The 22,470-nt window shown below is 43.5% G+C and overlaps 1 protein-coding gene across 1 annotated transcript in view; it reads right to left on the bottom strand.

Annotated features, from left to right (window-relative positions):
- MUC2 (mucin 2, oligomeric mucus/gel-forming) overlaps positions 1–22,470 on the bottom strand; it is a 165,956-nt gene that overhangs the window by 132,636 nt on the left and 10,850 nt on the right. The window contains exons 3-9 of the mRNA XM_085644898.1: positions 20,944–21,058; positions 14,304–14,394; positions 13,335–13,444; positions 9,369–9,585; positions 5,143–5,268; positions 2,923–3,040; positions 1,303–1,441 (exon numbers count right to left, since the gene is read on the bottom strand). Coding sequence (XP_085501024.1) covers positions 1,303–1,441; positions 2,923–3,040; positions 5,143–5,268; positions 9,369–9,585; positions 13,335–13,444; positions 14,304–14,394; positions 20,944–21,058 — 916 coding nt within the window. The remainder of the gene's footprint in view (positions 1–1,302; positions 1,442–2,922; positions 3,041–5,142; positions 5,269–9,368; positions 9,586–13,334; positions 13,445–14,303; positions 14,395–20,943; positions 21,059–22,470) is intronic.

Raw genomic sequence — 22,470 nt, 5'->3', positions numbered from 1 at the left:
TATTTGTGGAAGGGTATTTTCCCCAAATAGTCCATGACTAGAGTTAGAACAGTAATAAACGTCCCTGCGTTCACAAAGCCCTGTGCTGCCGTTCGGTACATTTGACCGCCGAGTAATTGCGGAAATAGTAAAGTGAATGGAAGTCCAGCAAGGGTGCACCATTCTCGTATTAATCAGTTATGTGAATAATGGTGTACACTCCCCTACTTTCTCCTCTCTTTTTGGTCTTTTTTACCTGAGTGCTCCTCACTAGTCTCTGTACAGACAGCATGTTTCATGCGAACTAGATGACAGATGAGATGGGTGAAAGGTTGATGTAAGTGAAAGCCAGTTATCCATTCACAAATCTGCCCATCAAATGAGGGCAGTGTTAAAAGGTAGCACATTTGCATAAACTTCAGAGGGACTGAGGTGTCTCAATCAAACATTGAAACATTAACTCTTCACGATGCCATTCGACTAGAATCTGGACATTACTTTTGGGCTTCGAACAGCGGCAGATCTGAGACTATGAGGGGGGGGGGGGGGAGTATTGAGTTAGAAATATCAGGCCGGGGCCACAGTTTCTTGAACTCATATAATGAACTTGGCAGCTTTCTGGGGCAACTGTGAAGCTACATATTACACAACATAAAACTCCTTAATAAATAAATAAATGAACCTTGCTCTTTTAACTCAGTTATTGTGAATTGAAGCATGACAACCACGTGAATATGTCCAGTTAGTCATAGAACAGGTAGAGCTGGAGCAGTGTAGGGGGTCACTAGGTCTATATCCTGCCGTGGAGTCCCTCCCTTGGGTCTGTCCTGTAGGACGCACTGAAACCCATATTTCGCCAGGGCTGGACCTTTACCCTTGGACTGATGGTAAGGGATACACTTGTGCTGCTAGTTCTGGGTCCTGGAAACAGTTTCCATGGACAGGTGGCTAACTTACTTTATAATGACTGTGAAAGAGGTTTCACATTATTCTATGCTGAGCATGAGTAGCTAATCAATTCCTGGCTTCTCCTTTGCATTATGGGTCTTGTAGTTTTGAAGGATGGACTATCGGCCCCAGATGCAATGAAAACACTGAACTGGATGAGCTACTCATAGTACTTGGTACCTCAGGAGAGCTCTGCAGTGGCTTTCTAAGAGTGTGAGTTGAACTGGTAACATGTACAGAGCTGGCTCTCTAACTTTGTAACAGGCTGTTCCAATGTTCCTTACTTGACCTTCAACAGCTTCATTTGCAGGTTCATAATCCCCTATTTGCTGTCACTCAAAAACATACCCGCTCAATTATCCGAAGAATAATTACCTTTGAGAAGACGTAGTAACAGTCACCGTGGAAGGTGTATTTCTTCCCATCAAAGGTTGAGACATGCGATCCTCCTTCCACCGAGCAAACACCAGGGCAGGGGAGGTTCTTGCACACCCACTGTCCAGAATTACATACACTGGAAGAAAACAAAAAAATGTGGGACTCCTCAAAACTTGTGGACGAAGCAGTCACGGTAGAGTGACCTAGAAGGAGATATTAACAAGCTGCCCTGACAATTCATATAACTACTTGAAAAGGCTAAACACCAACTCAGCATGTATGACACATACAATGCAAACGTTGAACTATGACGTATTCCATAGGATGCAAGTTTGGGTTTATTATACCAGGCTTCCAGAAAATAGTTAGAGGCTCCTTCAAGCATGCCTTGAAGGCTCCCTGAAGTCTACACTCATGCAAACAGGGCACCAATCACCACGATCAGACGTGTGAAGGGATATCAATCTGTGAATATAGTCAAACAAGTGTAAGTATCTGGCTTACATTGTAAAATAAAAATAAAAATGAAATAATCATTAAAAAATGTCTATCTATGGCAGTCGAATGTCCTCTCCTCCTGCCAGCTCCCCTCATGCCCTAGAAATTAGCTTGAAAAAGAGAGTTTGTAGGCCCAACTGAAATTTTCAGTAGGATGCCGTCCGCCTACCATTCCATTACTTTCTTTCATTCCTACTCTCCTCTTTGCCCGATCAGTCAAAAGGGTTTTAACCCGATTGGTCAGAAGGTTCCTAAATGTGAGAACATGCTTCTTATGTAAGAGACAAGCTGACAGTATCTTGCAAATTGCAGGATAATAAATACTTGTATTTTTCCAGCGACACCTCAGAACATGACCTAACCATATGGATCACTGTCCCTTGTCCAGAACTCAAATACAGAACTGCCTCAAACAACAGTGTGAAAATCAAGATTGGATGAGGCTAAGGGCAGGCACTAACTCAAAGCACTCCAGCTTAAAATGAACTGTGTATGGTAAGGTAACCTTGAAAAGAACATATGAATAACCAACCTCTGTAAATCTTTGATGCATTGTTGAAGACACCATATGCATAGAACCATTAGAGCAGTAATTAATTCCCAAAGGTTTTACCCAGTTAATAATAAATAACAGCCAACATTGTTTATGTTAGCTGCCCCAAGTGACAACCAGCTGGATGAGAAAATGCAGCGTCTACATCTGGGCAAAGAAAACAGAGGCAGCCAATAAGATGACCCCATGGTAGGTGGACTCCCAAGGTTGAAGACGTGAGCATTCATGGTATTGGCTAAGATTATGATAGAAACGTCCTATCAGAAGATGACTATTCATCTGTTACGCCCCCACAGGCAGAAGAAAGACTTCCAACCCAGTGTGTGTATGCTGGTACATAATGTACGAATCTATCTCTAAAGCTGGGGAGCCAGTAAACCTACACTAAAGATACCAAACAAGGCTCTCTGCTGAGCTTATGATATCGCCAGTAAATACCATTTTGCCATCTTTCCAATCACATTTTATCTTATCGGGAATGGAGTGATGTGAGAAGCTTTGCAGTGAAGACGCAAACCAATGTCGTTACGCAGTGGAGAAGATTAATGTTCCCACACAGTCCTTACCAGTCCTCACATTCGTTGACTATCTTTTGCCCTGGTGCATACAGGATCCCTTGCAGTTTGCAGTGGCAGCTGCTCACTGGCACACAGCCCAGTCCTGTAAGGTCGTCCACCACAGTCCCTGCAATACAGAACATATGCACAAAATAAAAAACATATAAGTGGTCTATATGTGAAATTCACACCACATCATGCTTATCTGTACAGGCTGAGCACACCCAGAGAACATTCATTCTTTGCATAAGTGAATCAGAAGGGCCCTCTAATTCAATACTAATCCAGTATGTGGGCTATACAAGTGCTAATTAACAAAACAATAATCAAGAATGAATAGCATTTGCCAAATGTGTTACTTGGTACACATGGTAACTAGGAGACATGTTCTCGTTCATTCCCAGACCAACATAGATATAATGAAGTCTTTCACACAACTGATAAAGAAACAACATTTCCTAGCTAAAACAGAAAAAGGACACAGTGTTATTTTTTGTAGGCCAGGGCAAAATGTTTAGTTCTGCTGGCGGAATCGGAGGAATTTACTATTTTCACGTTACTCTTGTGACGCGAAATTCCTTAATAAATTCTGCTGTTATGCTGGCGGAATTAGTCAGCAGTATAGTAAATTTCTAATGAGGGTTGAAAGGGAGAGCAGCCCCTCTATGTTTAAAAATCACTGCAGATTAAAGTTTAATCTGCAATGGTTTAAACAAAGATGGCCTCCCGCTTGCAACCCTTTTCAGAAACCACTGCAGCGCATACATCTCGGCCGGCATCCTTACATACTCTGCAGTAATTATGTAAGGGCAGAGTATGTAAGGGCAGCGAGATATATGTTCTGGAGTGCATTAATTTCAGCTGCTCCACATCCACAGAACCTTCGGCATCTTCTACAGATCCCAAAGAAGGTTGTTGTTTCTCGGTTTAGGAACTCCAACTATGAACATGCTGTCTTCTGCATTTGCAGTGAAAATAATTACAATACCTTCAGGAAACTGAAGCGCACCACTTCTAACCACCAAACAATCAGTATGCGGTAACTGACTCCACAAGCCTCGCCACTCCCTCAAGATCATCTTACTTATCAGACAAACCTGTTCAAGATTCTGACTCTCTTGTTCCATTCTGAGACTGCTGTTCCAGCATCAGGACCTCGTTTTCATCGTTCAATCCAATGTGTTCAAACTGTTGTACTGCCTGCCTTGCCTCCCCTCATCTAAGCACATACGTCCTTCTGGGAGAATCAGGTCTCTTTAATCCAGCCACAGAATCACCCAGCGTCCTTATGAAGATGTAGGCTTGCCTGTCTACTGATTCCCTGAGCTGTCTGTTAGTTCCCCTGATCCCTTGAACTAACTAATCCAGCCACTGGCTCCAGTGACATCCTGATTTCTGTTCAGTCGTACCTGATCCCTAGATATACCTGCCAGCACTTTAGATCTCACTTTTGAGTCATCTTACTTGGCTCCTGCATTCAATCTCAGTTCTAAATTTGAAGCTCATTGCTCCGCAAATACAATCTGGGAGGGATTTGGTGGATCTGCGAGTGAAGCAAAATGTTGACTTCTCTAGTTCTAAAGTGAAGGTGATCAATTTCCTTCCTCATGATCAGAAATTGATCTTCACGTCTTCAAATCAATCTCTGAGCCTTCTGCACTTGTTCTAAATCTAACTGGAACTTCCTATTTTTTCACCTTTACCCTCCCATTTGCTGCAGACACCTCTTTTCACACTTCCACCTCTGCTGTTACTGCTTTTCACTCACTCAAATTCAAGTTTCAATTGCTGACTCTCCTTGAAATGTCTTCTGTGATGTTATGATAGAAACTTATTTTTGTGTGAAATCTGAATGTAACAGGGCAGAGCTTCCCTGTGAGTGAACCCCTCCCGTGTATGACCAGCCCATGTTGTGGAGGTTACAGTCCATGCACAAGAGCAAGCAATGTCCAAGACCAGAGAGCTATTTTGTGTGACCTTCCCTTGTTCCCCTCTAGGTACAGCAATTACAGCATATGATTCAAACGCTATCAACTGTGACCCACTGGCCTTTGGTGCAGGCCAGTGGCAGTCATTGAGAAAGCTCTTCCAAAGGGAAGGAAATGATATGTAGAACATGCAAATTGCCTTAATAGTCTACTATTAGTACATGGCATCGGGTGGCAGCACAGAGATGGGACTGGTCAACTTGCAAGGAATCATCAAAGTGCCACTGGGAAAGTAACCAACCTTCAGGGCAGAAACAGCCGTCCATGTTGTGCTCCTCGCAAAGGTTGTGGAGATCCTGGTGGGAGCATGTGTTCATGCATGGCGAGCCGCTCTCCAGGTAGACCATATTTTTGGGGCACTGTTTGGCTGAAATACACAAACAAAGATCTTGTGAATGTCTGCTGTAGTTATAGGCACCAGGGCTTGAGGCTTCATTCAAGCATCAGTGACAAAGTTTGCTTCGACATGCAGCTTATTAGAAGGGGATTCTCTCTCACGGGTGTAGTCAACCCACCCTCTCTCTCTGTCAACCCCACTCATCATTTTCTCTCAGTCTCTCTTTTAGTAGTTGTCCTAGTAGATACTTATGAGAGCAGATAGACCATCAACAGGTGAGACAGCTGCTGTAAACTCGCCTGTCCATATCACTGCTTACCCAAGTGACCACTGAGTCTGTGGTCTCTGTCTGCACCAGGATCCTTTGATTCTGTTACAGTTTCTAAGCGCAGCAGCACAGTGCAGACTGTGGCTGCCACTTGCAATGTTGAGGTTCTTCTCACCCTCCGTCACCCCAGACCCCTCCTGAGTTTATGCATGTGCGAGAAAATCTTATATCAGGAAACATCCACAAACTGCTACCAATAGAGGGATCCGTCTTGGTATGAATCGCTGAACATCACGGTAAAGCAATCTGAAACTTTCAGTTCTACAGAAAATGCTCTCTCCATTCCCCACACCCCACCACACTCTCTCTCTCTCTCTCTCTCTCTCTCTCTCTCTCTCTCTCTCTCCAGCTCACAGTTTGTTATTTTATGTCATTCTCATACGGGGGGCACTGTGAGTGGACCAAACATGGTCTAGTAATTCCCCACATCCTGAATTATTAATAGCACGGACATCATCACTGACTTCCCATTACATGTTTTTAAGAAATAACAGTCTTAATCCATTTTCTTGCAACAATTCGCTGTTTTTCCCCAGAATTCCAGCCAGGTACTGCACCTGTTTTTAGCAGGTTGTCAGTTTTCCCGTTTTTAGCAGGCATAGTGCCCACCTAAAGAGCAAAGAGACCAATATGGTCCTAGATCAATCGAGCTTATGACTTTTAACGATACCGCATTCTTGTATGCCAAAAACATTGCAAGATGAAAATAAGTTTGAAAATGTCATCAATTAGTAGTCAGGTCAATGTTTCGGGCTATGAATTGCGTTACTGGTATAGCTCCCTGGAAAGGATGCCTTGCTGCTTAATTTAATGAACTCATTTAGGGACAACACTCAAATGCTTAAAAATGTCGGATTCCTGTCTAAATTTAAAGAGAAGGCAATAATTCTGTAGAGGAAAAGAGCGATTGAATGGAAGAAGCAAGGGCGGTTCTTAAAGACCATGTAGGCATGCATGCCCTGAAGCGCCATCACAAGATGCAACAAGTGGGCACTAGACGGCCTCACAAATTTTGCTTTGCTATTAGAGGAGAAGGAGCACCGCAATGGCAAGCTATAATTTTGCATGGGTCTCGGAAAGTATTTTCACTGGTGCTGAATCAGAAACATGATAGCATTACCAAGTTCCACATGGGTATACAGAGTCACTGTTTGTCTACATTTTTATTTTTTATAAGTAAGGCCACTGGAATAATGTATGTTAAATTATGTGGCAAAATTGACTAAATTATATGGCAAGAAACTGCAATTAATGCGGTGTAATGCGCCACATTTTGTGACCGTTTTACTTCATTATTTTGTCTATTTGCATATTAACATCAATGTCTCAGAACTTGCCTCTCTTATTAAAAGATGTAACTTAATTCCAATATCCTATGAGGACAACACCCAATTGGTCGTGTCTGCTGTGGATAATGATGTTAATTATTCTCTAAGACTACACGATTGCATGATCGCCCTAAGCAACTGGATGAGTAGGCATTGATTAAAACTGAACTTGAATTCTATTCGCAAATCTCTCTTCAGTATGGCCTCCGGCTTGGTGGCTGCGTTGGTGACCGGACAGTATCAGCACTCCTCCCAAGCCAATGACCAAAAACTTAAAATCTTGGATTTATCATGGATGACAAGCTCAGATATGATACACGGGTGTAGAAAGTTAAATCCTCATCTTTTTTGCAACAAAAACCTTATGGACAATCTTTCCTTTCATTCCTAGAGATACTAGAAAGACTGTGTTCTCATCATTGATTCTATCTAAATTGGATTATAGTAATGACTTGTACATGACCCTCCCGACTAAATTACTCGATAAACTCAAAGCAATTCAAAATGCAGCAGCCATATTGGCCTTGAACATCCCCAAATCGCAGTCGATTTCTGCTGGCCTCCAGGAGCTGCATTGACTCCCAGTGCGACAACGGATTAAGTTTAAGGCTCTCTGTCTGGTCCACAAACCCTTGTACAGAGAAGGACCGGAATTCCTGTGGAAGACTTTCAATTGGCACTCACCAGGTAGACTTTTACGGTCAACTAATGCCAAACTGATTACCATCACAAGAATTAGGAGAATGAAATGGGGAGGAAGGAGTTTCATGAATAGCACTGCTAAGCTATGGAACTCCCTCCCACTGTATCTTAGGTCTATTCTCACTCTTCTTGCCTTTAGAAGGGAACTGAAGACTTGGCTGTTTAGCAATCAGTAATGCACCAGCTTAGTAACTCATTGCCTGCAAGCACCAAGACACCTTCGGGTAGGCGTGCACTATAGAAATGTATTTAACATAACAAAACATGTCTGTGAAAAGGTACCACCATACTGGCAACAGTTTAACACTCATGTATAACAAAAGGCATTTGAAAGGTGACCATTAAACTTTGCCCTAGGGCCTCAACTGTGCTGCAACATATGTTGCTGTGTTTTAGTAACTTTTGATCTGTGTGAGCTAGATACAATGTTTTGTATCTGAAAATGATGTAGCAGATTATGGATTATGTGGCAAATGCGGCGAATCCATAATTATGAGGAAAATGCCATAGCCTCGGAATCATATAATTCTAGTGCCTGTGTTATATGCCACTTTCCTATGTATGGCAACCTGTATGTGCCTGAAGACCTCTCCAGGAGGACCCAGCTGAGTTTTAAGAACCTAGGTGCTTCTGAAAGAGGCAAGTCAGGCATTCCTATTGTGCACCGTCCTCGCTGCAGAACAGGTCCAAAAAAACGCTTACAATTATACAATTTCCTATGTGCTGAAGTCGGGTGTGTGAGAGAGAGAGAGGGGGAAATGCGAAAAATATCCACTGCCAATGATTGTCAAGTAGAAGGGCCTTCCATGCACACATAAAGAATGCGGAAGCATCCCAGAGAAACCTCCTGGTTAGCCCTTTAACCTTTCACACGCCATTATTCCCCAGCGCTAGCCTCACACAACTGTACTTGGAAACAATCCCTACATGTAATCGGCCCAGGAATGCATTGAGGCCAGAGGTAACCAGAGAGATCCGTGCAAGGGGCCTGTAATCCAGTAGGTACCTGTTTGTTTCCCTCTCTTGGCCTTGCTGCCCTAGATCGATCAAGTAATAAGATCTCAGTGGAAAACAATGGCGAGCAGTAACAGAGAGTCGTGTTTGCTTTTTCACAACTGCCAGGTGAAAATGGTCCATAGCGGCAGTACGTGGTGCCTGCGCGCGCGCCACGTCCGCTGCTGATGGAAGCGCTGTGGCCGCAGCGTTCTCCCCCCCCCCCCCCCCCCCCTGCGCACGTGCATCATTGCCCCAGTATTTCCTAGAATGCGCATAACTAGAAAATACCTCAATTGTGCTGCCAGAGGCGGCTGGCGTCCCTTTACTCAGAATTGTGGGGCTTATTTACAAGCCCCTTGCGTCGCCGGTGCGTCACTTGTTATAAAGGATAAAGTGACGTACCGGCGGCGCCAGGGGCGTGTAAATAAGCCCCAGGGTGTTTAGGTGTAGCTAGGAATGTATTGCTTGTATCTGGTCCTGTTGAACCCAGGATGTGATGGGAGCATATCATTGGGACAGTACGGTTATATTTTGCCATCCCATTATTTATGTAAAGTATTTAGCACGGAAAAATAAAGTGCTTTGCTCCAAATAGTGCTATAGTTTTGTTTTTGTGACAAAAGTACAGCCACTGTCTCTGGAAGAAAAGAAGCAGCACATTCACTAGACCAAACCTCCTCCACTTTAACTTCCAAAGTGCCCGCTAGTAACGTGCTTCATCATGAACAGCAATTCATTATGGCTGCAGGAAGAGTGTCAGGGTCGTCCGTACTTACGGCAAAATTGGTGGCTCCTCCAGTTGGCCGGACGGCCCCCCGCGTGGGAGCACTGGCGGGAGTACTCCGAGATGGTGCTGCAGAGGCAGAACGCGTCCTGGTCCTGGCTGCAGGTGCACATGTCCTGCATGCAGGCCTGGATGTAGGTCTCCCGGTTCAGGCGGGTTTGGCAGTCGGCGAAGGCCGGGAGGCTCAGCAGGCGCTCACACTCTTGGCGCTGAAAGGAAACACATCCGGGAGACGGTCAAGCACTGTCTTTCACCCGCCCCAGGCCTTGCGGTGTCCATAGAGGGAGACCAGGAGAAAAGGAAGGGCCAGTCACCCCCAAGGACGAGTTGAGGGTGCGCTACCAGAACTTCGCAGTGTTTACATTGGGAGTCCTTACACGGCAGGTAAGGATACCAGGAGGCTTTACATCTCAGGGAGGTTTTCAGTATTTTACATTGCAGGCCTTTTTTTACAGGTAAGTTCTTCTTTAATTGTTTAAAGACGAGTTCTAGCCTTGTGTTTGTGTGCGTATATGTATAAATCAATATACATCTATGTAGTTATATAAATATACATATATATACAGATAGATAGATAGATAGATAGATAGATAGATAGATAGATAGATAGATAGATAGATAGATAGATAGATAGATAGATAGATAGATAGATAGATAGATAGATAGATAGATAGATAGATAGATAGATAGATAGATAGATTGTCTTGCGCTGCCGGAATGCAAGAAAAGTCGCACTCAGGATTTTCAATTTAGGGGTCTTAGTATTTATTGACTTGACGCGTTTCGACACCACGGTCTTTGTCAAAAAGTCATACTTTTAACTTTTTGACAAAGACCGTAGTGTCGAAATGCGTCAAGTCAATAAATACTAAAGACTCCTAAATTGAAAATCCTGAGTGCGACTTTTCTTGCGATCTGTCTACGCGAGAGAATTTAAATATTACAGCGGGTCCAGCGCCCGCCTGCACCAACCCCACCTGGTGGATGTAATCCGAAGCAAGGCTGGACTCCTCCTTGAGATTTATATATATATATATATATATATATAAACATCCAAGTGCAAACGTGCACCGATACAGATGCAACAGACTCCAATATAGCTGCATCAATTAACATTTTAAACATCTTTTGGGTTTGGGTTTTAAGGGTGGTAAGGGGATTTTAGGGTTCAGGGTTGGATAGATTTTAGGGCAGATCCGAAATTTTTTTAGGGTTTAGGGGTGGCTAGTGTTTAGGGGTAGTGGGAAGTTTTTAGGGTTCATAGGTAGGTAGTGATTAGAAATGGTGAGGAGGTTTTAGGGTTTAGAGATGGGTATTGTATAGAAATATGGAGACTTTTTAGGGCTCAGAGGTGGGTAGTGTACAGGTGTAGTATGGAGTTTGTAGGGTTCATGGATAGGAAGGGTGTAGGGGTAATTTGGATTTTTAGGGTTCTTGGGTGGCAGTGTAAAGGGGTAGTAAAACTTTTTAAGTCTGAGGAATGGGTAGTGTATAGGGGTAATAAGGAATTTTTAGGGTTCAAGGATATGTAGTGTTCAAAGTGTTCATTTTCTAATCTAATATATTGACTAATATTAATATATTACTATAGTCTTATATGTTAAATTAGGGGGTTAAAATTATATTTACCAATCTACTTGCAAAGTAAAGGTACTCCTAATGTAAAAAATGTGATGCAAAGGCACGCCCGATGTACTGGTCACGATGTAAAGACTCCCTGAGTAACTACCTGGGAAGTAACGAGCTGCAGTCCAATGTGAGACTCTATGAATATGGTGCTGTAGAGTTTTGCACCGGTAACGCTCGTCTGAATTGCCATTTCTAAGTTACTACTTGCAAGCTTCTTGAAATGATGTCATACCTTTGTAATTAACCCATTTGGTGATTCATCCTTTAGACGGGGGCTTGACTTTACTTTTAGTGAGTAAAAGCATCAGAGTATCTTGCATTTTACAAGAGGGGCCACTGGAATTGTGAAGAAAGGGAGGCTATATTACACAACAGGGTTGACTAAACTGTGTGGCAGAAAATGCAAGTCATGCAGTGTAGTGTGGCCCATTTTGTGGTAGTGATATTTCCCTCTTTTGTCATTTTAACACACATTAAACCTGTCTGGGAAATAGAGTTATCCTATTTGTACTAGTGTAATATCTGATTGCAGTAGTCAGCAACACAACTAAAAGGTTACCAGTTAACCTTTAGAAACGGACTGCCCTGCACCACATGTGGCACCTTTTATTATCTTTTGATCCCTCTGAGCAATACATATTTTTTCTTGAAAATTGCAAATCATGCAGTGATTGGTGGAATATGTGGCAAGTGTGGTAAATACGTAATTATGTGGGGAAAATGCCAAGGCCTCAGAAGCACATAATTCCAGTGGATCTGGTTATAGGTCATAGGTCATTGTGTATTGATTTGCTTCATCTTGGACTTTTCAATAATGATTGTTCTACAAAATGTACAACAGCTTCTCTTTACTTCCATTCGTCCACCAGTGCTGAACTTCGCCTGTCCCCATTCACTTTCAGATAATCAGACACTGATACATCCAAAGGAACCCTGCCGCTTCTATGAAGATGTATCGGGGCTACCCTCTACTAATGTGCACTTCTGCTACTGAACCCCATTGAGACACCATGTTTAGTTCACTAAATGGGAGCGGTACAGCTCCATGCAGACATGAGGCGTGTGAGCGGTGACAGAGCAGCATGGATGCGGACTCACCAAAACGTTAGCGGAAGTGGCATCATGCTCCTTTTGACATTGGACGTAGTCCCAGGTTTGAACACTTGTTCCGCTCTGCTTTAACGTTCTGTTCTTACCACTTCCTATATAAGTCTCTGGAGCACGAGTAGTAAGTACAGAGCACCAGGGGTAACAACGGGCAAGGCAGGGGTAGCATTTGCTCATCTTAGCTACTCTTACTTTTCACCCATGCATCTGGGACTGATTGGAAGATTTGGGGGCACAGGGGACACATGGTGGGCTGATGTTGGCAAAGGGAGTGACTAGGAAGGAAACATGATTTTGTGGGGGGAACATTGGTCCTGCGGAGAGGACATCGGGGTCTCCAGTGTATTTCTATCTGCTCCAGTGAGCCTTTGAAGGGTTTTCAGTATTTTAGACTTGGTGTAGCATTATTTTATTTGCATCCCTGATCTCACTTGAGGTGATGTCATCAAATTCAGAAGAGGTGTGTTACTATTCTGTGACGTCGTTGTAATCAAAAGACAGTGCTGTTGCTTTATGTGATGTCATTTTGCTTCAAACATTGTGTAATGTTCCGTCCCATGATATTGTCAGTGGTCGAAAACCAAGTGAGGCCATTACTGGGGAACAACGCTGCTGAACTAGTGTCTGGTGATTTCCTTAAACCACCTCATATTTCAAAAAGTATTAGATGCTTCTACTGAGGACCTTCTCTTAGTATTTTGTTATCTCTTTTTATTTTTGCAGAGTTTTATATAGCGCGAACTTGACCCGAATCCAATCGGGTATCAGAGAGCTTTACATAGCGCCAGTTTCGTTACATGAGGACACACATTCATTTTTTGTTAGGCACAGGGAGATTAAGTGATTTGCCCAGAATCACAGGATGTTTAGCGTCATTACCGAGACTCGAACCCAGTTCCCCGGTCGAGCGCCCTAGCTGTTAGGCCAACTGCTTTCTGTGGCTCTTGATAAGTGACAGCAAAGCCCCTTTTAAGCACTGTATAAATCCACCAGTCACTTAGCTGGAGCTCTAGTTACACTGCTTTGTAGCTCTGCTCTCTTTGACTGCAAATAATATGCACATGGCAAGTTGAGACTGCTTTTGAACCTGACTGAACAGGGCAGATCCTGATTCCTTGATCTAATTTTCTATGGTGAAGGACAGGATGTTTGATCTGGTTTTCAATCTGTATAAGAGTAAGCAATGGCTAAGATTGGTCAAAACAATGAACAGACCACGTACGTGTTGGGTGCAGGTGGTTCCGACTTGTGTCTCGTCTGGGTCCGCGCACTCAGAGTTTGGTCTGTTCACCCTCTGTAGGTTCCCGAAGGTGATGGGGTTATACTGCTGGTCTGTGACAGGGCAATACAAACAGTAGTTCACACTTAAAAACAAACACAGCATTTATTAAAAAAGCATGCTTGCTGATGATTATAATGTCAGCACTGGAGGTGTGGAGAGACAAAGGTGAATGAGTGAATGAGAAAGGCAGAGATGCTCGCATTGAAGCCAACAAATCGAAGTTCATGCTTCAGAGCATGTCATAGTCTTGCACGTGAGCGTCTTCATAAAAGTGAATGGTATAACACACTTTTGATTCACGACTAGCCATTGCTGTTATCCCGTTTCATGGCCCCTTCATTTCTTTGGCTTTTATGCTCATCGCACAGTACCAGCCTTTCTCCTCCACCTCGCCTCTCTGGTGTCCAAGTCAAGCCTCTCTCACTTCTGCATTCTGAAGAACTCCTCCCCCTTAGTTCCCTCTGTGCCCATCCTTACTCGTTTCATCCCCTGTCCATCTGTGCCCCTCTTCCTATGCATTTCCTCCCCTCTTAAGGAGTCTTCACTTTTTCGTTATTCTCTGATAGTTTAGAAGCATTGTTTTCATCCTGTCTTGCAGCTAGTTTTGCCTCCTGTCCCTTCTTATCTTACTGTCTCTACAAGTTCCTCTTTCATTTAACTTTCCTATAACTTGTCCAGATGTTACTACCCCTCCATCCCTTCTCCCTATTTTTCCCCCCACTCTTCCTTCCTATCTGTTTTCTCCTCTCTCACCTGGACTTTAAACACCCCTCTCTTCCTTTCACCTTGATCCCTCCTTTCTGGCTTCTCATCTCTTTGCTTCTCTCTCCACTGGTCTTCACTTACTCTTTGCTCTTTGTCATACACCATCTTGTCTACTGCTTATAGAAATAGTGTGAATTCACTTACTTTCAGCTATAAACTCGTTGTACAGCTGCTGTCCATTGTAGTCTCCACAGAGGCCGCACGTGGAGTTGTTAAACTTCGCGTCTAGCTCCAGCTGTGGTGAGGAAGGTACAACAATGAAGACTGGTTATGTGTGTTCGGAAGAAACAGCATCATCATGAGATGTGCATTTATAAAGCACAAATTCATCCCTTTGGGCATCTTGGCCCTGAAGAGGAAATCTTTATTATCAGCAGCTCAGTGATACTAATTTTATCAATCTCAGAAGGATCAAAGTTCGGGCCGACCGCCAGTATTTGACCCTGTATCTAAGAGGCCAAGCACATACTCCTTAAGGAGATGCATTAGTTCACTAGGCTACCACACATTACATCAATTCAAAGGTAAGACAGGCATTTGAAATGTACTAGGTGTCACATTTGCGAGACTTAGAGCTATTGGGAAGGTAAACATGAAAGTGGGCACCGTGCTGAAACATAAAGCACGGCGCCCGTCTATATAAAAGTTATGGGCATGGCGTCCCACATGAAAGCAAGCGCCGTGCGAAAACATATTACCTGCCGTCCTTGTACAAAAAAGTTATGCGTGCAGCAGCCTTTGAAGTGGGCGCCATGGTGAATGATTAGCAGGAAATAAAACAAGCAGTCCCTAAAGGAACACATAACCACCTATAATGTAAGTAAACTGTAGTTGGCCGGTGCTCCTCGGCTCAAAATGGAAATGATGTATCAAGTGCACCAACCACTAAGGAGCCAGGAAAAAATAGCAACGCAGGAGTGAACCAATGGCAAGCAGCAGGCGGGATTCCACACCGTACACTGATTACAGCAGGTCTTTCAGACAGCGCATGTGCGCTGCCTAGGTTTTGACCTAATACACTAACACATTCTACAGTATTCAATGCTGATGGAGAGAGCTCAGCAGAGGAGGAAACAGCAGCTGCCAAATCTCTATGCTGCCTGCAGACGTGAGAATCAGGTGACTGGCCCTTTCAAACCACTGCGACTACACATCTGCTTGGATGGTCCAGGACACCTGATGGATGCCAGAGGCAGGTGTGACAAACTACAACACAGAGAAAGCAAGCTCTCCATAACCTGACCAATGAGCATGACCTTCCAGACAGCTGATGAATTTTTCGTTCTGCTGATGATACTCACTGCCTTGAAAACCCACCTGAAAACCTACTATTTCTGAGGGGGGAAAAGCCCACGTTTTGTGAGCCCATGTAGCCTAGTACGAAAGTGTGGTGAATTATGCCCCAGAACAAGGAAGGTAGAGGGTTTCCGAAAACAGGCAAACCAATGTACCACGAAGAATGAGATACTGCCAGACAAGGTATCAATCAGAATTTTATCATTTCTAAATCTTTCTCTCAATGTCAGACATAAGGCAAATTACTCTTTAAGTGTGTAGCTGCCATGAAAGTATTACCTCACCACTTTTATTTGTTTACTTCCCAATGTATTACTTTCTTAAGTTTTGCTTCTCGATAACATTAGAAAAGGAAATAAATATTGTCTAAGCCATAGGTCTGGCTTTAATGTGTCGCATGCAATGACAGGTAGTCAGACATACTGTTTATGGGTTGCATCCAGGAATGGTGATCATGAAACACATGTTGGCTGGCCTTTTTCTTCTTGAACATTGAATTCAGATTGATATAGGGAATGATCTTGTAATAAATCTATGTATTCAAATAATTTAGTATCTGTCTAATTCTCAAGACCGAACATTAAGAGATTTATCTTGAATATTCTGCACATTCTTGCATTGTCTATGCTCTAACTTTAAAAATGTATCACATTAAAGCCTGCCCTATTGACTTTACTAATCTTCAGCTAAAACACTTAGAAAAGGATTGCTTTCTGTACATAAGGCCTATGGGCACCAGCACCCCGTTCATATGGGCTGAGGGGCCCCACCCTCTCCTTTTTCTCAGCAAGAAGAGTGTCTGTCAGGCTGAACAAAGATCAGCCTGACAGAAACTCCTCTTGTTTAGGTCAGGCAGCCAGGAGCTAGAACATACGCATGCTCCTGGATGCCTGAGCTGAACTTTGCCAGGATGAGGATTTCGCATCCCTGTGGGTGTGAACTCCTCAGGCTGGCAAAAGTGCCTCGAGGGGGAGTGTCTTTGATTGTCTCGGACCTGGGCACTTCAGTTTTAAGCCCTGAAGTACCCAGGGTTGAGTGTTAATTAGAGACAACTCGTCACAGAGTGGGGTGGGGTCCGCAGTCTCACTGGACTTATTCCACTCTGTGACGAGTGAGTGAAGTAAGGCAGCAGTCCTAACCCTCCTGGGACCTCAGAGGCTTCCCTCTCTACATTGAAGGTGCGTTTTATGTGTTTTATATGTTTGGCTCGTCCTTGAGTGTATGTATGAATGTATGTATATTTGTTAGTGAGTGTTGTGAATGGGTGAGTGTGTGTGCATGTGTGTGAATGCATGGGTGAGAGTGAGTGTGTATGTGTGAGTCTGTGGCCCTCTTACCCCCCTCCCCGGTAAAATTACCGGCTGCCTATTGGACGCAATGAATTAAATGTTACAAAGAGAATAATGAGTGATTGGACATTTAAAATAAAAAATAATCCTTGTGCTTTAACCCTTTCGCTGCGGCGGGAATTCCGCCGCAGCGCTGGGAGGTGCGGGGGGGGCAGCGCGGTGGCGCTGTGCTCATGACGGAGCCACTCTGTCATGAGCCACGGTTGAGCTGTGCTCATGACGGAGCGGTTCCGTCATGACTCCGCCCAGTTGCGTTGTCCCCCCGCACAGGCGGGGAAACAGCGCCGCGTGGGCGGAGCGGCCGCCAACGGTCGTGGCATGACGGAACCGCTCCGTCATGAGCACATGGCAACCGTGGCTCATGACGGAGCGGTTCCGTCATGAGCGGGGAAGGAGTTAAGGAAGTACTTCTAGGAAAGGGGGGTGATACATCAAACACCCAATTGAATGAATAAGGTTAGAGAGTAATAATTCTCTGTATGGAGCCACAACCAACGCTATGTTTCTTTTAATTAACTAATAACAACAAGGCATGCAGAACAGCTGCGCTGTTATGACAGATATAAAAAGGACTTTTGCACAAAATGAGTAAAGGGGGAAGTAAAAACGGCAAAGTAAATTAAATGGGTGGGGCAAACAAGAGAAAAAAGGGGAAAACTAAGGGTATTTTTACTCCCCTTTCTTTTTTTATTGGTTGAACCCCCACACCACTTTTTTCCTTTTCTCCACGCTTCTTTCCTTTTCCAATCTGCTTCTAATCTCCTTTATGTTTGCTATGTTTGTCCCTTTACTTCTTTTTGTAATTTTCTTACAGGGGAACTACATCTTTCAGATCTCTAAAAAAAATATTCAAAGTAATACTATTGAGAAGTGAAACATTTGACGTTATAAGGAACATTAATCCTGTGCACTCCTCAAAACTTTACAGCAAACACCACTGCACTGGTCATACATTTCATTTTAATTCCACCTGGGTTGACTGGTGCTTTATTTGTAAAAAATATAAGTGCCATGACCCAAGGTATTCCACTGCAGCTGCGCCACCCAAAGCTCCTGCCACTGCTGACGCATGGCAACACCAGTTTTACATACTAACCTTCACACATAAATAAGTGTGACACCTACTACCATCACACTTAAATAAGTGTGACATTTTAACTATTGTAGCCCACTCCAAGCTTTTGTGAGCTTAGCCGTGCGAGTTTTATTATTTTGTAATACATTGAATTGCTAAACATGCGTGCTGTGCTGAAAAAAAAAGGCTGAGGGTGCCACCATGTGGTGTACTCTCCTAAACAAGAGCTGGTGAGGAGCACTGGAAAACACGGCACAACTTAAGCACTGGGGCTGACCCATGTGAACTACATCCTTAGAGTGCTGTGATAGTCTGTTTTTAATTTACATTATCATTCAGGACAAGGTAGGATCCTGATACTGGGATAATGGCTTTTGATGTGGGACTGTTTAAGAAGGCCATACTGGGAAAATGTGCTTTTTTCTTTGAACAGCGCAGAGTGGACATTTTTGCATGTGTGCTTTGCCCAAGACAACATAGAATCTGCTACTGTGAAAAAGGATTTGACTTGGGGCAGCAAAGAAAATTCATTATATGGGAATGGACTGATTCTGGGGTACTGCATAAATATAATACCGGGGGAGGTCATCGTTTGGAGGAAGGTGAAATGAGAATACTGCGTGAGTGTACCTGCTTTGGACAACATAGAATTGCAACACTGTAGAAACATCTTTATTTGAGGCTTTGCAGATTAGCAATAGCGTGTTACTGGTCTTCATTTAGAAAAGTTGAAGTAGAAAGTGAGTGAGAGAAGTCCAAATTTTGTACTATTTGAATTTGTATTTCTCTGCAAGCGATCTTGGTTTCGACACTACATTGATGGAGTTGACTTTGTTTCAAAAGCTTGTTTTGGTGGCCTTTGACAATGTTCTTTGCTTGGTCAGGCTAGTGTAGCGTGGTGTTTACATGACCATGGTTTTGATGTTACCAGCATAAGATGGTAACTATGTGGGAAATGCCTTTATTTTGGAAAGCATAACTTTACAATACAGTAGGCTTTGTTTTGGTTGACAGTATTGAGTGCTAATACTCGGTAAATATATTTCTACAGCATATGCAGGAGACTGAGGGCCTCATAAAAACCACCCTCTTAATCCCAGGTGTGCGCAAAAATGAGCTACCGGCACTTTCGTAAATATACGCTCCACTCAAATATTGAGGGTCCAGTGCATTTCACCTGGAGGCTTTACTTGCTTAAAGCAAGTGGAGTCTCTGTGTCAGATACCATGGGATAATGTGGACTAACCAGAGTTTCTGGAAGGGAATTACTGATTCCCTGGTAATTCCTCATTTTTCAGGGGGTCCTCAAGTTCCCAAATGTAATAGTAAATAACTCCAGTCTCCCCAGAGCTACCTTTGTTCCCATTATTAGTAATTCTGGAGGCAGGCTTACTTGGCATAACAATGGCCACTCATAATAAGGCCTTTGGGTCCTGATTACGAGTGGCATCTTAATTCCAGTGGGGCATATAAGAACAGTTACTGAACCTATCAGAAATATGAGTTCTGTGGGACTCAGCAGATCTGCTTATTTTCACACAGAGATTGTGGTTGCTTTAAGCAGCTGAACTCTCCATATTGAAAAAGAGGAATTACCTAAGGAAAATGACTTGAAATTACAGATTCCTTCAGAGTCCTACTATTAAATACACAGTACCAACAGCCATCTAGAGTTACCAGTCCCCATGCCTCAACCCCGGTATAAGGAACTGCGGGAAGCTGAAGTTACCAGAAGAATTACATGACCACTCCTGCTGAGTCTCTTAGCATATTATCCCTTTGGTAGTGCTAGTGATTTTGGAACAATATTTTCAATATCCGATGGAGAAAGTCTTCAGCAATTTGCTGGGCAAATGCTGTCTGCATGGTGATTGACTCATCCTAATCCATGGTCAATATTGGATTTTAAACACTCAAAAGGTGATGGGAGTAGTGCTTGTAACTTGTCTAATTAGTAGCAATAGCTCAGGGTAGCATTTCCAATCCACCATGCCACCTCATATTAGACCCAGCCACATGCAAATAAGTCTTGATCCTTCTAAAATAGGAACAGGCCAGCCCGAACTGCCAAGCCTGGTTTCTCTGAACTGGAACAAAAGCAATCCAAGACTGGTTTTGCCCTGATTGGGACTTGTCATTCGGGTGCAGCTTGCTTCCTGTTGGCACAAAGTCAAAACTAATTTGCATATGGCTGGGTCCAAGCTAAGGTTGCATCAAAAGTAATAGAACGATGGGTTGGAATGCTACCTTGAGTGATTACCAGTGGTTAGACTTATTGCGAGCAGCCTCCAAACACCTTTTTGTGTGTTTGATGTAAAACCCTAAGTGGCAAGGGTATGCCCAGACGCAGGCCCATTGCTAATTGTGCCACTGGAGCCAAGATACACGTTTGATGAGGCTCAGTCAGGGTGAAACTAGTGTTGGGTTGTGTATATTCTGGTTCAGGGAGGCCCTGGACTGGCAGTTCAGGCTGGACTTTTTCTATTGGAGCAGAGTCAAGACTGATTTGCAAATGGCTGGGTCCAACCGGAGGTGGCATGATGGGTAAAAGAATGAATGGTTGGAATGCTACCCCGAGCAATTGTCCGTGGTTAGATTTATTTCTAGCTTTCCCCCATTACCTTTCGTGTGTTTACTATTGGATTTTGACAGCTATTAGTACAAAGAGCAACCATCACTTTTCAAATTAAGGTTTCTAACGCCTGGCTCTTCCAACACCTCAGATGTGTACTCTGGGACTGGGAGTCAGGGTATATTTATAACATTACTTCAAGCCGCTATGACATGTCCGTCCACGAGACTGCTCGAGAGACTCACAGGAATATTTGCCACCATCTTTACCTTTTACTCTCTGTCTTACAGTTGGTATTAAAACAACACAAAGGTGCTAAGTAAATCTTTTCACACTTCTTTTCATTCATTCAGGCACGTTACCCGTTCAGTGAAGCATCATACCACCAGCAATGATAACAACTCTGTACAATGTCCAAGGCACAAGAGCAAATACTATAATCCCATCATCAAATACTAACAGTACAGACACACTGTTAAACTTGATACCCACCATAATGGCATCTTCCCGGTTCCACATCAGGACCAGGCCCACCTTGGCGTAGACTTTAATATACGCATCGTTTTTGTCTATCAGCACCCCAAAGCTGTAATAGGGAGTCTTGGCACTAATGAAGAAAAAGAGAGGCGGCATAAGACATTGTAGTTTACACCATGGAAGATACTGTTAATGCAGCAAAATTAGGTAATATAAGCAGCACCAGAACTTGGACAGAGTTTCATTACTGATTGAGGCAATGAATGTGTGCATCACTGACCACTAGATGTAGGAGTGGTCAATAGTCCACTCACTGACAAATGCAACTGGCGTCTGCTCATCGATACTGAATTAATGATATGTTGATCTTGCCTCCCTCCTAAGGCAAGGTGGGAGGCCGCGGCAGAGTATGATGTTTATAAAACCTACTAGAACCTAAAGGCCCACCTTCAGGGACCTTTTGACCTTGTTAAACCCATAAGGTCAAATTACATCAAATGGTCAGAAGTAGGACATACTCTGAATACTTTACAGCTTCCCTCCAACCCACCTCCAAACAAAAGTTAATCTTTCTATGTTGTGACGATGTAAATATATTTTAATGTATTTTGTTCAAAGTCAACTTGTCACGTGATGGCAATTTTTGTAGCATTTGGAAGTTTTTGTAGCATTTGGAAGTTTTTGTAGCATCTGCAACTGAGTGGTGCCTACGGCTCGCTTATATCTAGAACCTGTGGGGCTATGGAAGTAAGAGATGACTTCACTCCTATAACTCTACTTTCAAGATGTGCTGTGGTCCTCTGGGACTGCAGCCCTCCGTCCATCCACCAGATGCTCCTCAGTGTATGCACAAGGTTTACTGGAGATCCGGGAAAAGAAGGAAATGGGATCGCCCAGAGAGAAGCAAATGCAGTCAAGCCTTCAGCAAACAAGAGGCGCTGACATGAGAAACATGCCGAGAATAGCCCCGTGGCACAGCTGCTTCATGGGATCCAGGCAGCGTAGGCATACCATTACCCTTTCGCCATCTCCAGCTTGGCATGTGGTTCTCAGAGACAAAGGAGAAGGAATGGGTATGAAAGCCTGTCAGTGTTGCTTGAAATTTTACTAGGGTCCCAGATCCCAAAGGCTTCTATGGTCTTCTACATGGGTAGCGCTGCAAGTTCGACCTGCACATAAGACTTCTTCAATCCAGCTGCCATTTTGATGCCAGTTATCAGTTCATGGCAATCATTCATGCATGTGGGATTCATTCTGCAAGCATAGGAATGTCACAACCCAGCATTGTTACTGTGTGGTCTCACAGTGCTGTGGGTGATGCAGTTAATTGTCATTCATGATGTCATCAATTATGACAATAGAAATGCCATCAGCTGTGTCATTTGTCACATTTCAGAATTCTGTGAGAGATATAATCCATTATGCTATTGCTTATTGCATTGTCAGGGCTTCTGTCTTTAATCCTTCTATTGGTAACTTCATTTATGATGCCATCACTGAAGTAATTTTTATTACTAATTAACCGATCACAGTCTCTGAATT

The sequence above is a fragment of the Triturus cristatus genome, chromosome 3_1 (assembly GCF_964204655.1).
Source record: "Triturus cristatus chromosome 3_1, aTriCri1.1, whole genome shotgun sequence".
NCBI lineage: Eukaryota > Metazoa > Chordata > Amphibia > Caudata > Salamandridae > Triturus > Triturus cristatus.
This window is presented reverse-complemented; position numbering and strand designations above follow the sequence as displayed.